General features: G+C 40.9%; 1 protein-coding gene across 1 annotated transcript; it reads left to right on the forward strand.

The window, feature by feature from the left end:
• Window positions 1-4,918: 4,918 nt before the first annotated feature.
• LOC118940271 (GTPase IMAP family member 7) lies at window positions 4,919-14,949 on the forward strand. Its single transcript, XM_090195201.1, has 3 exons — window positions 4,919-5,057; window positions 9,328-9,425; window positions 13,955-14,949. Exons 2-3 carry the CDS (start codon window positions 9,353-9,355, stop codon window positions 14,827-14,829), a joined length of 948 nt encoding a protein of 315 aa, XP_090051327.1. The 5' UTR covers window positions 4,919-5,057; window positions 9,328-9,352; the 3' UTR covers window positions 14,830-14,949.
• Window positions 14,950-15,300: the final 351 nt, after the last annotated feature.

Consider the following 15,300-nt stretch of genomic DNA (forward strand, 5'->3'; position numbering starts at 1 on the left):
CCATAAGCACTCCGTTACCTTGCGCCGGATGTCATGCATTTCAATGGGGACGTCCTGAGAGGAGTGGAATGGAAAGCCCCCTTGTGGTTGAAGGCTTTGTTGCGAGTCGGACTTCGCATACTTTGACCCTGCAAGATAGCTTGACTTGCTATAAAGTTAGAGAAACAAGTTAAATCAAAAGTAACTGTACAAAACGTGTTTTATTATCATCTGAAACAATATATTTATCCTTTCTTGAATGAAAAAAGTCATATTTTGCAATCTCCCAAAATAAATGTGATCTCTATCTTGCGTTACAAACACTACACTTGTCGCTTCAGTAGCGGGGCAAGATTTAAAATACATCGCAATGTTTACGGGCATAAACATTGCATCACAGCTTGTCACCGGTTCTAGAGGATTAACTATTGGAGCTGTCCTGTGACCAATGCATGCACACTAGTTTTAATGAGATGCGCCTTTCCACATTCTGGCTGTTCAGCAGTGGAGAAAACCCACAACTTAGCTAGTTGGCGGTGAAGATGTTAATTCCCTTTCATTCTACTTCTGGGAGACCAGCTTCTCCTCTCCTGCTGCAACGACATGCTGGTGTTTAAGAGACAGGCACACCCATCTCACTGATTAGGTGAGTCAAACATCTTTTACTATTCTTTATAATGTCTTGTTATTTGTTTATACATATTCAGTTGTTGTTACATAGTTTGTATTGACAGCACAGGTAAGGTGATTGTGTATAATGATAACATTATTTTAATAAGGGCCAACCGACTGACCGACCGACCATGATGAAAGCATAGAGAAAGACATGAGAGCAACACAGACAAAATTACAGACAGACAGACAGGCAGGCAGACAGATAGACACAGACAAACCATGAAGGCAGCCAAGTAAACACATAATTCATTAATTTAGTTTAAAGTAAAAAATACAATAAATAAAATGTGTGTTTTTTATGAAGAAAAAGCAATTTTCAATAATGTATTACCAAAGTGGTGCCCAGAGAAAGAAGGCCATGCCTTGCTGGTCTCTGGCTCAATAATGTATTACCAAAGTGGTGCCCAGAGAAAGAAGGCCATGCCTTGCTGGTCTCTGGCTCAATAATGTATTACCAAAGTGGTGCGCAGAGAAAGAAGGCCATGCCTTGCTGGTCTCTGTCTCAATAATGTATTACCAGAGTGGTGCGCAGAGAAAGAAGGCCATGCCTTGCTGGTCTCTGGCTCAATAATGTATTACCAAAGTGGTGCGCAGAGAAAGAAGGCCATGCCTTGCTGGTCTCTGGCTCAATAATGTATTACCAAAGTGGTGCGCAGAGAAAGAAGGCCATGCCTTGCTGGTCTCTAGGTCAATCTGGTTTAAGAAAGGCTGCAGGAGTGGAACCTTTAGTAGGACAATCATGGTGAGTGATTTACTTTTTTGTTTAACTCACATTGAACCTAGAGAAAATATCACGAAATATGAACATGTTCCTTTTTCTATCTATTAGCTTTTCACAAAGATGATTTTAAAATGTTTGTTTATACATTTACAATGACAGGCGGTGTATCAGACAGGCGGTGTATCATGCAGACGGTGTATCAGACAGGCGGTGTATCATGCAGGCGGTGTATCATGCAGGCGGTGTATCAGACAGGCGGTGTATCATGCAGGCGGTGTATCATGCAGGCGGTGTATCATGCAGGCGGTGTATCAGACAGGCGGTGTATCAGACAGGCGGTGTATCATGCAGGCGGTGTATCATGGAAGGAAGTTACCACGTTTTTATATAGAGATTCTAATGCAAAACACTCATAATCCTGAATATCTTTGGGGGCTGATCCTCCCGTCAAGATCAGCCCCTAGTCGTGGACGGAGGTTGTGTTGAGCCTGCTGGCGGCTGCCCGCCATTTTGCAGGAAGCCTAGTTGAGCAAGACATTTCTTCATTTTGTCTTGAATAATTCTATAATAATGATAATAATGTATTTGAAAAATCATAATTTAGCAGTTAGCCATCCTTAACCCTCCTCAGAAGAAACACAGTGCTATTAATCACACGCTATATGCTTGCCATTGTGAGATCAATGGCAAGCATTATTGATTATTGTACTGTGCTGTGAAGACCAGTTGTTCTCCAGCTTTAAGTGCTACTCTACCACCATCTCCAGGGGCCCCCCCAAAAGGAAAACAGCTAACGTCCTGCATTTCAACACATTTTGCCAAAGAGAAAACACATGTCAAATCAAATCAGATGTTATTGGTCACATACACATGGTTAGCAGATGTTATTGGTCACATACACATGGTTAGCAGATGTTATTGGTCACATACACATGGTTAGCAGATGTTATTTGTCACATACACATGTTTAGCAGATGTTATTGGTCACATACACATGGTCACCAGATGTTATTGGTCACATACACATGGTTAGCAGATGTTATTGGTCACATACACATGGTTAGCAGACGTTATTGGTCACATACACATGTTTAGCAGATGTTATTGGTCACATACACATGGTTAGCAGATGTTATTGGTCACATACACATGGTTAGCAGATGTTATTGGTCACATACACATGGTTAGCAGATGTTATTGGTCACATGGTTAGCAGATGTTATTGGTCACATACACATGTTTAGCAGATGTTATTGGTCACATACACATGGTTAGCAGATGTTATTGGTCACATGGTTAGCAGATGTTATTGGTCACATACACATGGTTAGCAGATGTTATTGGTCACATGGTTAGCAGATGTTATTGGTCACATACACATGGTTAGCAGATGTTATTGGTCACATACACATGTTTAGCAGATGTTATTGGTCACATACACATGGTTAGCAGATGTTATTGGTCACATGGTTAGCAGATGTTATTGGTCACATACACATGGTTAGCAGATGTTATTAGTCACATACACATGTTTAGCAGGTGTTAATGTGAGTGTAGCGAAATGCTTGTTCTTCTAGTTCCGACCGTGCAGTAATAACCAACAAGTAATCTAACAATCTCACAACAACTACCTAATACACACAAGTGTAAAGGAATGATTAAGAATATGTACATATAAATATATGGATGAGCGATGGCCGAACGGCATAGGCAAGATGCAGTAGATGGTATAAAGTACAGTATATACATATGAGATGAGTAATATAGGGTATGTAAACATTATATAAAGTGGCATTGTTTAAAGTGATTAGTGACACATTTATTACATCCATTTTTTAATTAATAAAGAGGCTAGAGATTTGAGTCAGTATGTTGGCAGCAGTCACTCAATGTTAGTGATGGCTGTTTAACAGTCTGAATCCTTGAGATAGAAGCTGTTTTTCAGTCTCTCAGTCCCAGCATTGATGCACCTGTACTGACCTCGCCTTCTGGATGGTAGTGGGGTGAACAGGCAGTGGCTCGGGTGGTTGTTGTCCTTGATGATCTTTTTGGCCTTCCTGAGACATTGGGTGGTGTAGGTGTCCTGGAGGGCAGGTAGTTTGCCCCCGGTGATGCGCTGTTGCGCCTTCTTCACCATGCTGTCTGTGTGGGTGGGCCATTTCAGTTTGTCCGTGATGTGTACGCAGAGGAACTTAAAACTTTCCACCTTCACTGCTGTCCCATCAATGTGGATGGGGGGATGCTCCCTCTGCTGTTTCCTGAAGTCCAGGATCATCTCCTTTGTTTTGTTGACGTTGAGTTTGAGGTTATTTTCCTGACACCACACTCCGAGGGCCCTCACCTCCTCCCTGTAGGCCGTCTCGTTGTTGTTGGTAATCAAGCCTACCACTGTAATGTCGTCTGCAAACTTGATGATTATTTTGGACGCGTGCATGGCCACGCAGTCAGGGGTGAACAGGGAGTATAGGAGAGGGCTGAGAACGCACCCTTGTGGCCCCCAGTGTTGAGGATCAGCCGGGTGGAGATGTTGTTTCCTACCCTCACCACCTGGGGGCGTCCCGTCAGGAAGTCCAAAACCCAGTTGCACAGGGCTTGGTCGAGACCCGGGGTCTCGAGCTTAATGACGAGTTTGGAGGGTACTGTGGTGTTAAATGATGAGCTGTAGTCGATGAACAGCATTCATACATAGGTATTCCTCTTGTCAAGATGGGTTAGGGCAGTGTGCAGTGTGATTGCGATTTTAAGTGTTTCTATAATCCTTTATGTGAAAAATGAATGGTAGAAAAATGATTGGAACCGTTTCCCTGTTTGACAGCTGGGTTTTATGGGTATTGTGACTCATACTGTGGTACTCTATGGAGTTGGAAAGAGAACAAACTGATCTGGGACCAGGCTAGACACATATAACATTACATTTGAAAATGTAGTTTTATTTGTTATTTAATTTGTAACCTTTTTCTCCCAGAAGGAGACTAAGTCTATGTCTTTCATTTTACCCAAAGATGTGGCCTATTGTAACGGCCGTCGTCGGTGGAAGAAGGTGAAATGCACCAAGGTGCAGCGTGGTAAGTGGTCATGATTTTTAATATAATCAAAACTGAACACTAAACAAAATAACAACTAGGAAGAACGAACAAACGAAACAGTCCTGTCTAGTGATGACACACAAAACAGAAAATAAACACCCACCAAACACAGGTGGAACAAGGCTACCTAAGTATGATTCTCAATCAGAGACAACTAACGACACCTGCCTCTGATTGAGAACCATACCAGGCCAAACACAAAAACCCACATAGAAACACAAACATAGACTGCCCACCCCAACTCACGCCCTGACCATACTAAATAAATACACAACAAAGGAATTAAGGTCAGAACGTGACACCTCACATCTTCTGATTCTGGCAAGCATCCAAGGTTAAAAATGCGACACCCAATCAGAATTCAGATCCTATCTGTCCTGAGTAGAATAATGTTTGCCTAGCAACACTCTCTCATTGGCTAGAAATGACTAGTTTCTGGGAAAATGAAACTTAACAGAATGTACCGTGAGACACGTTGGGTGCTTTAGTGTCGCATGAGTTTTAGACCATTCCATTGGTCCTTAAGGCCCACTGCTTCAGCTCTCTCTGTGACAACAGGGGACAACAATATATAGATCTGTGCAACCACACTAAAAGTGAGTAATCAACTTAACTACCTTACTAATTAAATGTTGTACAACAATCTACTCTACACTACTTGAATAACTGTAGCACAATATTAAGTAGACATTTTATTGATACCAGGTCTGTTAACATGTATGCATAAATAGTCATGATTACACTACTTATCATCAAAATGTCAAAACAGTAAAATCATGTAGCTGTTAACAATCACATTTTGCTATATGTGTGTATTCATACATACAGTTTAATATTGTAGAACAGTGAAAAGAGAAACATGGTTAGACTTTTACCTGAAACATTTACCTTGTTTAGTGCAGAGATAGTGTAGTATACTGTACATTGTTTAGTGCAGAGATAGTGTAGTATACTGTACCTTGTTTAGTGCAGAGATAGTGTAGTATACTGTACCTTGATTAGTGCAGAGATAGTGTAGTATACTGTACCTTGTTTAGTGCAGAGATAGTGCAGTATACTGTACCTTGTTTAGTGCAGAGATAGTGCAGTATACTGTACCTTGTTTAGTGCAGAGATAGTGCAGTATACTGTATCTTGTTTAGTGCAGAGATAGTGCAGTATACTGTACCCTGTTTAGTGCAGAGATAGTGTAGTATACTGTATCTTGTTTAGTGCAGAGATAGTGCAGTATACTGTACCTTGTTTAGTGCAGAGATAGTGCAGTATACTGTACCTTGTTTAGTGCAGAGATAGTGCAGTATACTGTACCTTGTTTAGTGCAGAGATAGTGTAGTATACTGTACCTTGTTTAGTGCAGAGATAGTGCAGTATACTGTATCTTGTTTAGTGCAGAGATAGTGCAGTATACTGTACCTTGTTTAGTGCAGAGATAGTGTAGTATACTGTATCTTGTTTAGTGCAGAGATAGTGCAGTATACTGTACCTTGATTAGTGCAGAGATAGTGTAGTATACTGTACCTTGATTAGTGCAGAGATAGTGTAGTATACTGTACCTTGATTAGTGCAGAGATAGTGTAGTATACTGTACATTGATTAGTGCAGAGATAGTGCAGTATACTGGACCTTGTTTAGTGCAGAGATAGTGTAGTATACTGTACATTGATTAGTGCAGAGATAGTGCAGTATACTGTACCTTGTTTAGTGCAGAGATAGTGTAGTATACTGTACATTGATTAGTGCAGAGATAGTGTAGTATACTGTACCTTGATTAGTGCAGAGATAGTGTAGTATACTGTACATTGATTAGTGCAGAGATAGTGCAGTATACTGTACCTTGTTTAGTGCAGAGATAGTGCAGTATACTGTACCCTGTTTAGTGCAGAGATAGTGTAGTATACTGTATCTTGTTTAGTGCAGAGATAGTGCAGTATACTGTACCTTGTTTAGTGCAGAGATAGTGCAGTATACTGTACCTTGTTTAGTGCAGAGATAGTGCAGTATACTGTACCTTGTTTAGTGCAGAGATAGTGTAGTATACTGTACCTTGTTTAGTGCAGAGATAGTGCAGTATACTGTATCTTGTTTAGTGCAGAGATAGTGCAGTATACTGTACCTTGTTTAGTGCAGAGATAGTGTAGTATACTGTATCTTGTTTAGTGCAAAGATAGTGCAGTATACTGTACCTTGATTAGTGCAGAGATAGTGTAGTATACTGTACCTTGATTAGTGCAGAGATAGTGTAGTATACTGTACCTTGATTAGTGCAGAGATAGTGTAGTATACTGTACATTGATTAGTGCAGAGATAGTGCAGTATACTGGACCTTGTTTAGTGCAGAGATAGTGTAGTATACTGTACATTGATTAGTGCAGAGATAGTGCAGTATACTGTACCTTGTTTAGTGCAGAGATAGTGTAGTATACTGTACATTGATTAGTGCAGAGATAGTGTAGTATACTGTACCTTGATTAGTGCAGAGATAGTGTAGTATACTGTACATTGATTAGTGCAGAGATAGTGCAGTATACTGTACCTTGTTTAGTGCAGAGATAGTGCAGTATACTGTACCTTGTTTAGTGTAGAGATAGTGTAGTATACTGTACATTGATTAGTGCAGAGTTAGTGCAGTATACTGTACCTTGTTTAGTGCAGAGATAGTGTAGTATACTGTACATTGATTAGTGCAGAGATAGTGCAGTATACTGTACATTGTTTAGTGCAGAGATAGTGCAGTATACTGTACCTTGTTTAGTGCAGAGATAGTGTAGTATACTGTACATTGATTAGTGCAGAGATAGTGCAGTATACTGTACCTTGTTTAGTGCAGAGATAGTGTAGTATACTGGTCCTTGTTTAGTGCAGAGATAGTGTAGTATACTGTACCTTGTTTAGTGCAGAGATAGTGCAGTATACTGGACCTTGTTTAGTGCAGAGATAGTGTAGTATACTGTACATTGATTAGTGCAGAGATAGTGTAGTATACTGTACCTTGATTAGTGCAGAGATAGTGTAGTATACTGTACATTGATTAGTGCAGAGATAGTGCAGTATACTGTACCTTGTTTAGTGCAGAGATAGTGCAGTATACTGTACCCTGTTTAGTGCAGAGATAGTGTAGTATACTGTATCTTGTTTAGTGCAGAGATAGTGCAGTATACTGTACCTTGTTTAGTGCAGAGATAGTGCAGTATACTGTACCTTGTTTAGTGCAGAGATAGTGCAGTATACTGTACCTTGTTTAGTGCAGAGATAGTGTAGTATACTGTACCTTGTTTAGTGCAGAGATAGTGCAGTATACTGTATCTTGTTTAGTGCAGAGATAGTGCAGTATACTGTACCTTGTTTAGTGCAGAGATAGTGTAGTATACTGTATCTTGTTTAGTGCAAAGATAGTGCAGTATACTGTACCTTGATTAGTGCAGAGATAGTGTAGTATACTGTACCTTGATTAGTGCAGAGATAGTGTAGTATACTGTACCTTGATTAGTGCAGAGATAGTGTAGTATACTGTACATTGATTAGTGCAGAGATAGTGCAGTATACTGGACCTTGTTTAGTGCAGAGATAGTGTAGTATACTGTACATTGATTAGTGCAGAGATAGTGCAGTATACTGTACCTTGTTTAGTGCAGAGATAGTGTAGTATACTGTACATTGATTAGTGCAGAGATAGTGTAGTATACTGTACCTTGATTAGTGCAGAGATAGTGTAGTATACTGTACATTGATTAGTGCAGAGATAGTGCAGTATACTGTACCTTGTTTAGTGCAGAGATAGTGCAGTATACTGTACCTTGTTTAGTGTAGAGATAGTGTAGTATACTGTACATTGATTAGTGCAGAGATAGTGCAGTATACTGTACCTTGTTTAGTGCAGAGATAGTGTAGTATACTGTACATTGATTAGTGCAGAGATAGTGCAGTATACTGTACATTGTTTAGTGCAGAGATAGTGCAGTATACTGTACCTTGTTTAGTGCAGAGATAGTGTAGTATACTGTACATTGATTAGTGCAGAGATAGTGCAGTATACTGTACCTTGTTTAGTGCAGAGATAGTGTAGTATACTGGTCCTTGTTTAGTGCAGAGATAGTGTAGTATACTGTACCTTGTTTAGTGCAGAGATAGTGCAGTATACTGTACATTGATTAGTGGAGAGATAGTGCAGTATACTTACCTTGTTCAAGGAGGCTGATATTGGGTCAACACCCATCTTATAGCAGGTTATTGCTGTGAGGGACACACCTGCAGGTTTTTATCAGTACTGACTAAGGTCACGTTCCACTGCTTAGAGGTTGCATGCATCAACCAATGGATGACTGATAGATTGCTAAAACACATGATGTGGTTAGCTGATATGTAAAATACCTATCCAGGTGTTGTAAGATCTGGCGTCAGCAACATCTGAACAGAGGAACAGAGGAACACTGTGCTTTGTGTTCAGACACCTCCTGATTTACACATTTAGTACTGGTTTCAGTTATACTGATTCCACTTAATTATTGTTTCAACTCTTCCTGTCTGTCTACACAGTAGATGTGATGTTTAATGGTAATGGGAACACAACCTCTAACTGGTCTATCTGGTCTTAACAGCAGCAGGCAGGCAACGGTAGAATAACCATGTTTAGAATGTCATTTGACACGCCCTATATGAGTACATTATGTACGCCCTATCTTAGGGAATGTACTGTGTTTTACAACAGTTGTACAGCATATCATTACTATTTTTATAGTTTATAGTTTAATAGTTTTTTCAATTATTAAATTATTATCTGTAAAAGTAGAAACTTTGCAGAACACTGCATGAGGCACCGAAGAAATGTGGACTTTGTTTTTTGCAATGACGTCATTGTCTGTTTCCAAGTTTTTGATTGGCTGCAGTTTTAGTAATGGAACGAGGAAGAGGAAGGATTCTGTTCCTGTTGACACTCTGTTTGCAAGACTTCACTGGTGAATGCCAAGGTACACACACACACACACACACACACACACACACACACGCACGCACGCACACACACACACACACACACACACACACGCACACACACACACACACACACACACACACACACACACACACGCACACACACACACACACACACACACACACACACACACACACACACACACACACACACATTTTTTTGGATCCCATTATCTTTTCCAGTGGCAGCAGATATTCTTCCTGGGGTCAACAGAAAACAACAAGGACAAGGACAGTCACACAAATAAATGTATAAATATTATTATTATAATAGTAATACAATACAAAAAAAATGTTTGTTTGTTTGTGTGTCCCTTCACATGTCCTGCCATTCCATGAGAAGTTGATTCATCTTTTTTAATTATTTGTTTAATGTTGAACTAGGGGACTGTGAAGAGACCTCTGGTGGCATGTCCTGTTGGGTATATATTGGTGTATAAGCTGAATGTTATTTGACTATTTGACTAGAAGAGAAGCAGTTAATGTATTGTCAACCCTCAACCAGGAAAGACACACACACACACACACACACACACACACACACACACACACACACACACACACACACACACACACACACACACACACACACGCATATATATATATGCATGGACTTACAGAGTTTTCAGTAACCTTTTATCAAGACACTCACTATCAGTGTTAGCAGTTGATGTTACTCTTCAATAGCACAGACCCCAAATCAGCAGGAGAAAAATAGGTTTATTCAAAGAGGACAAATCATAGATGTTATGCTGAGAGGTAGATGTTCATTCTCCCCTGTCCTCAGTGATTCTCTCCTCAGTGATTCTCTCCACAGAACAAAGGGACAGGATGTAGTGTTATAACCCAACCATAGCCTGTGGTTGACCAGTTAGAATTCCTTGCAATAAAACTGGGCCAATGGCAAAATAACAAGTAACCTATTTCAGTCTCAATGTCTAGACAAATTTCTCCCATGTCTCTGACCCATTGATCAGTAATTCCCAATGACAGAAAAAAACACTATTTTCATTGATCATAAGTAATCGATTGACCTCTCGTCCTCTGCGTTGTGTAGTTATCGTAAAATATTCTTACACTCCCCCTAGACCATTTAAAAAGAAATATACTTCAAATGTATTTTTGGAAAATAATAGAAAACATTAGCATTAAACATAAAATCATTCACATTAAACACATTACATTTCTATAAAACACAAAGGACATATTTGTAACGTTCGCCCTGGAAAGAAGGTCACCAAAACGCAGCGTGGTAAGTGTTCCTTGTAATTTAATAAATCAACTGAACACTGAAACAACAATGCGAGTGAATGAAATGAAACAGTTCTGGCTGGTGTAGACACAAAACAGAAAACAACTACCCACAACAGACAGGTGGGAAAAGGCTACCTAAGTATGGTTCTCAAGCAGAGACAACAGCTGCCTCTGATTGAGAACCATACCTGGCCAAACACACAGTAAAGAAAACATAGAACACCAGACATAGAACCCCAACTCACTCTCTGACCAAACCAAAATAGAGGCATAAAAAGGATCTCTAAGGTCAGGGCGTGACAATGTTTTACCTGATGTTACAATAAGAAATAGATTTCAAACAAAGTTATAGAAAATAAGTATTAACAGGTGTAATGATGATGTCCCTTACAAGTCCTACCACATCCTGAATTTGAGGAAACTCACACGGAAAAATAATTGTCTACAAGACAACAATAGTCAATTGTCCTATTGACAAGGTAATCATTCACCAAAGTGACCAGCTCTTCCACACTGGTATCAGTCCAACATAGATAACTATTAGAGATGATGTTCTGACAGTCTGCCGGTAGTGAGGAATTCTTCTTCCGTTCCACTGGTTGATAAGGACTTCTCTAATGAACACTTCACCGGTGATCTTGTATCATTTCAGGTACAGTCAAGGGATATTGCTGCAGCTTCAGAAGGTAGATTCTCATAACCTGTAACGAAGGAAACAATAATGAAAGTAACGTCCTGGTTTCAAGAGAAATGTATATTTCACATAGAGTAAGCATGTCCCGATTTTCATGAAAACGTTACACATTTCACCTAGATTTCCCTAATATGACGACTGCGGAGTACAACATATAGAAGCTTATCAGGTTCTGATCATCTTAGTATACTTCTTCACCTGAGATTGTCCCCTGATTGCTAATCAATCAGTTCTTTATTCTCCAGGCTCCGCTTTGTCATCAACATGGAAAACCTTGCAATCAGTGACATGTATCCATCGGGATTTTCCCTGGACTTTCACTGCTGACCTTATTATGAGCAACACTTGATAATGACCTTCCCATTTTGGCCCTATTGTGTCTGTCACATGTGTTTGTTACCATCACCCACTGTCCTGGTACTACGTCAAGTCCCCCTCCAGGAGTCTCACGTCTCTGTTCCATGTGTTTGTTACCATCACCCACTGTCCTGGTACTACGTCACTTCCCCCTTCAGGAGTCTCACGTCTCTGTTACATGTGTTTGTTACCCATCACCCACTGTCCTGGTACTACGTCACTTCCCCCTTCAGGAGTCTCACGTCTCTGTTCCATGTGTTTGTTACCCATCACCCACTGTCCTGGTACTACGTCAAGTCCCCCTCCAGGAGTCTCACGTCTCTGTTCCATGTGTTTGTTACCATCACCCACTGTCCTGGTACTACGTCACTTCCCCCTTCAGGAGTCTCACGTCTCTGTTACATGTGTTTGTTACCCATCACCCACTGTCCTGGTACTACGTCACTTCCCCCTTCAGGAATCTCACGTCTCTGTTCCATGTGTTTGTTACCATCACCCACTGTCCTGGTACTACGTCACTTCCCCCTTCAGGAGTCTCGCGTCTCTGTTCCATGTGTTTGTTACCCATCACCCACTTTTAGCTGTGTTTTGTGCGTTTCCGTTCTCAGTAGGGTGGGCTTCAACTCATCGTGAGAAACGATCAACAACGACCAGCACATCTTCCTGTCCTTTACATTTGGGCAGCGTATTGTAGTCAAGCTGTAGATGTCTGCAGGGTCCTGGAGGGGCTCGTCGTATCTGTACTTTCACACGTCTCTTGGTGTTGTTTTCCATACAGAGTTGCAATTTGCCACAACAGCCTCAGACTCTTTCCGCACACCAGGATTTCACCGTTTGCCCACAAAACGATAAACTATGTGTCCCAAATAGAGGTCGATGGCCTATTAATTAGGGCCGATTTCAAGTTTTCATAACAATCGGTAATCGTCATTTTTGGACGCCGATTATGGCCGATTACATTGATCTCCACGAGGAGACTGAGTGGCAGGCTGACCACCTGTTACGTGAGTGCAGCAAGGAGCCACGGTAAGGTGCTAGCTAACATTAAACTATCTTTAGAAAAAACAATCAATCTTAACATAATCACTAGTTAACAGCCGGTTTATTATGTTGATTGATGTCTCTGTCCAGTCGTGACAGCCTGTCGATGATGTCGTCCTAGTTTTGTCTTTCCCAGTCCATAGTTGTGGAAACAAAAGTTTTTCACTGCTGGGTGATTACACTCAATTCCTCCAAAAATGGAGCACCTTCATCTTCCATGTTGGGTAACCTACTGTGTCTAACCACCTCTGCTCTAAACCTTGGAGGGACGCTGCCCTGTGTAGGGTGCCGTCTTTCAGATGGGACGTTAAACGGGTGTCCTGACTCTCTGAGGTCATTAAAGATCCCTTGGCACTTATCGTAGGAGTAGGGGTGTTAACCCCGGTGTCCTGGCTAAATTCTCAAGCTGTCCCTCATACCATCATGATCACCTAATCATTACCAGCTAACAATGGGCTCATTCATCCCCCTCCTCTCCCCTGCAACGATTCCCCAGGTCGTTGCTGTAAATGAGAACGTGTTCTCAGACAACCTGGTCAAATAACGGTAAAATAAAAATAATAAAAAGTAATCGGTCTAGACTCACCCAGCAATATGTTAGCAGTCAATCAGGAAATTAAGAGTTGAATCCAATGGGCTCAAAACTCTCTCTCTCTTTCCCCTGGATCAATACACAGTTGAGTCTTTCCTTGTTGTTGGTTACGACCAATTCATCTGGGTCACGGCACCAAGTGTTAGCAATTGATGTTACTCTTCAATAACACAGACCCCAAAGCAAATGAGGGGGAGAAAAATAGGTTTATTCAAAGAGGACAAATCATATATGTTTTGCTGAGAGGTAGATGTTCATTCTCCCCTGTCCTCAGTGATTCTCTCCTCCGTGATTCTTTCCACGGAACAAAGGGACAGGATGTAGTTGTATAAACCTACCCTAGCCTATAGTTGACCAATTATAATTCCTTGCTATAAAACTGGGCCAATGGCCTATTTCAGGCTCAATGTGGAGACAAATTCCTCCCATGTCTCTGACCCATTGATAAATAATCCCCTATTACAGAAAAAAACATTATTTCCATTGATCGTTGACCTTTAGTCCTCTGTGTTGTGCATTTATCTTAACATATTATTGCAAAATCAATAATTTCTTGTCTGTTTCCACAGTTTCAGGGCAGCCCTCTAACCTGAGGATAGTTCTGGTGGGGAAGACTGGATCAGGGAAGAGTGCAACAGGAAACACCATCCTGGGGAGAGAGGTGTTTAAAGCGGGGGCTTCTCCAGTGTCTGTGACTGCACAGAGTGAGAAACAGAGTGGAGTGGTGGATGGGAGGAAGATTGATGTCATTGACACCCCGGGACTCTATGATACAACAATGTCTAAAGAAGAGATAAAAAGTGAAATAGTCAGGTGTATAGAAATGTCAGTCCCAGGACCTCACGCCTTCCTGCTGGTGATCAGACTGGGGAGGTTTACAAAGGAGGAGAGGAACACTGTTAAGTGGATCCAGAAGAACTTTGGAGAAGAAGCCTCAATGTACACCATCTTGCTGTTCACACATGGAGATCAACTGGAGGGGAAATCAGTGGAAGAGTTTCTGGCTGAGAGCAAAGAGTTACGGAAACTCATCAATATCTGTGGGGGCAGATATCACTCCCTAATCAATGACAAGAGAGAAGACAACACTCAGGTTCCAGAGCTGCTGAAGAAGATAGAGGAGATGGTGAAGAAGAATGGAGGACAACACTACACCAACGAGATGTACCAGGAGGCCCAGATGAAGATTGAAGAGGAGGAGGAGAGGAAGAAACAGGAGAAGAAGGAAAGAGACAGAGAGAGGAGACAGGATGAGGAAGAAAGAAGAAGAAGAGAAGAGAAATTGAATGAGTGCAAGTGGTCAGCGTTTGCCAGTATGGCTGCATTGGGGTTGGGAGCCATGTACAGCTCTCCATTGTCGTTAGCAGCAGGGGCTGCATTGGCCGCTGTTAAAGGTTATCAGTGCATGGACACCTATTTCACCTCAGAAGACCAGGAGAAATAAGATTTCCACATCCACCATCTCAGATTGTTTTGAAATTAAGATGAATTATTGTGTTATATAATATAAATAGAATGTGATCTCTGAGAAATTAATAAATAAATACAATTTATTGTGCCTAAATTTGACATTTTAATTGATAGGATTCATATACTATTCAATAAATATAGTACCCAACATCTGATCTGGATCCAATTTTTCCCCAACAATGACTAAGAACAAAGAATGGTCAAAAGCCTCAGATCAGATGTTGGATATTATTTCACACTAATGCCTTGTTATCTGGAGGGGGGCCATTTGCATCTCCCCAATGGTCCTAATGTGGAATCCGTAACCATGCCGATATCATGGACAGTAATGGTTTCAGAACATTCCAAGATTTGGAAGATACATATACATTACCAGATACACACACATTACCAGATACATACACATTACCAGATACACATTACCAGATACATACACATTACCAGA

Source organism: Oncorhynchus mykiss, chromosome 13, assembly GCF_057628025.1.
Source record: "Oncorhynchus mykiss isolate SJ-2025 chromosome 13, ASM5762802v1, whole genome shotgun sequence".
Taxonomy (NCBI): domain Eukaryota; kingdom Metazoa; phylum Chordata; class Actinopteri; order Salmoniformes; family Salmonidae; genus Oncorhynchus; species Oncorhynchus mykiss.

Bases quoted from the DNA above. Each gene is read 5' to 3' on its own strand.
- LOC118940271 (XM_090195201.1), top strand. From the start codon at position 9,353: ATGGAACGAGGAAGAGGAAGGATTCTGTTCCTGTTGACACTCTGTTTG. The intron at 9,426-13,954 runs GTACACACACAC...CTGTTTCCACAG, and splicing joins CTTCACTGGTGAATGCCAAG to TTTCAGGGCAGCCCTCTAAC.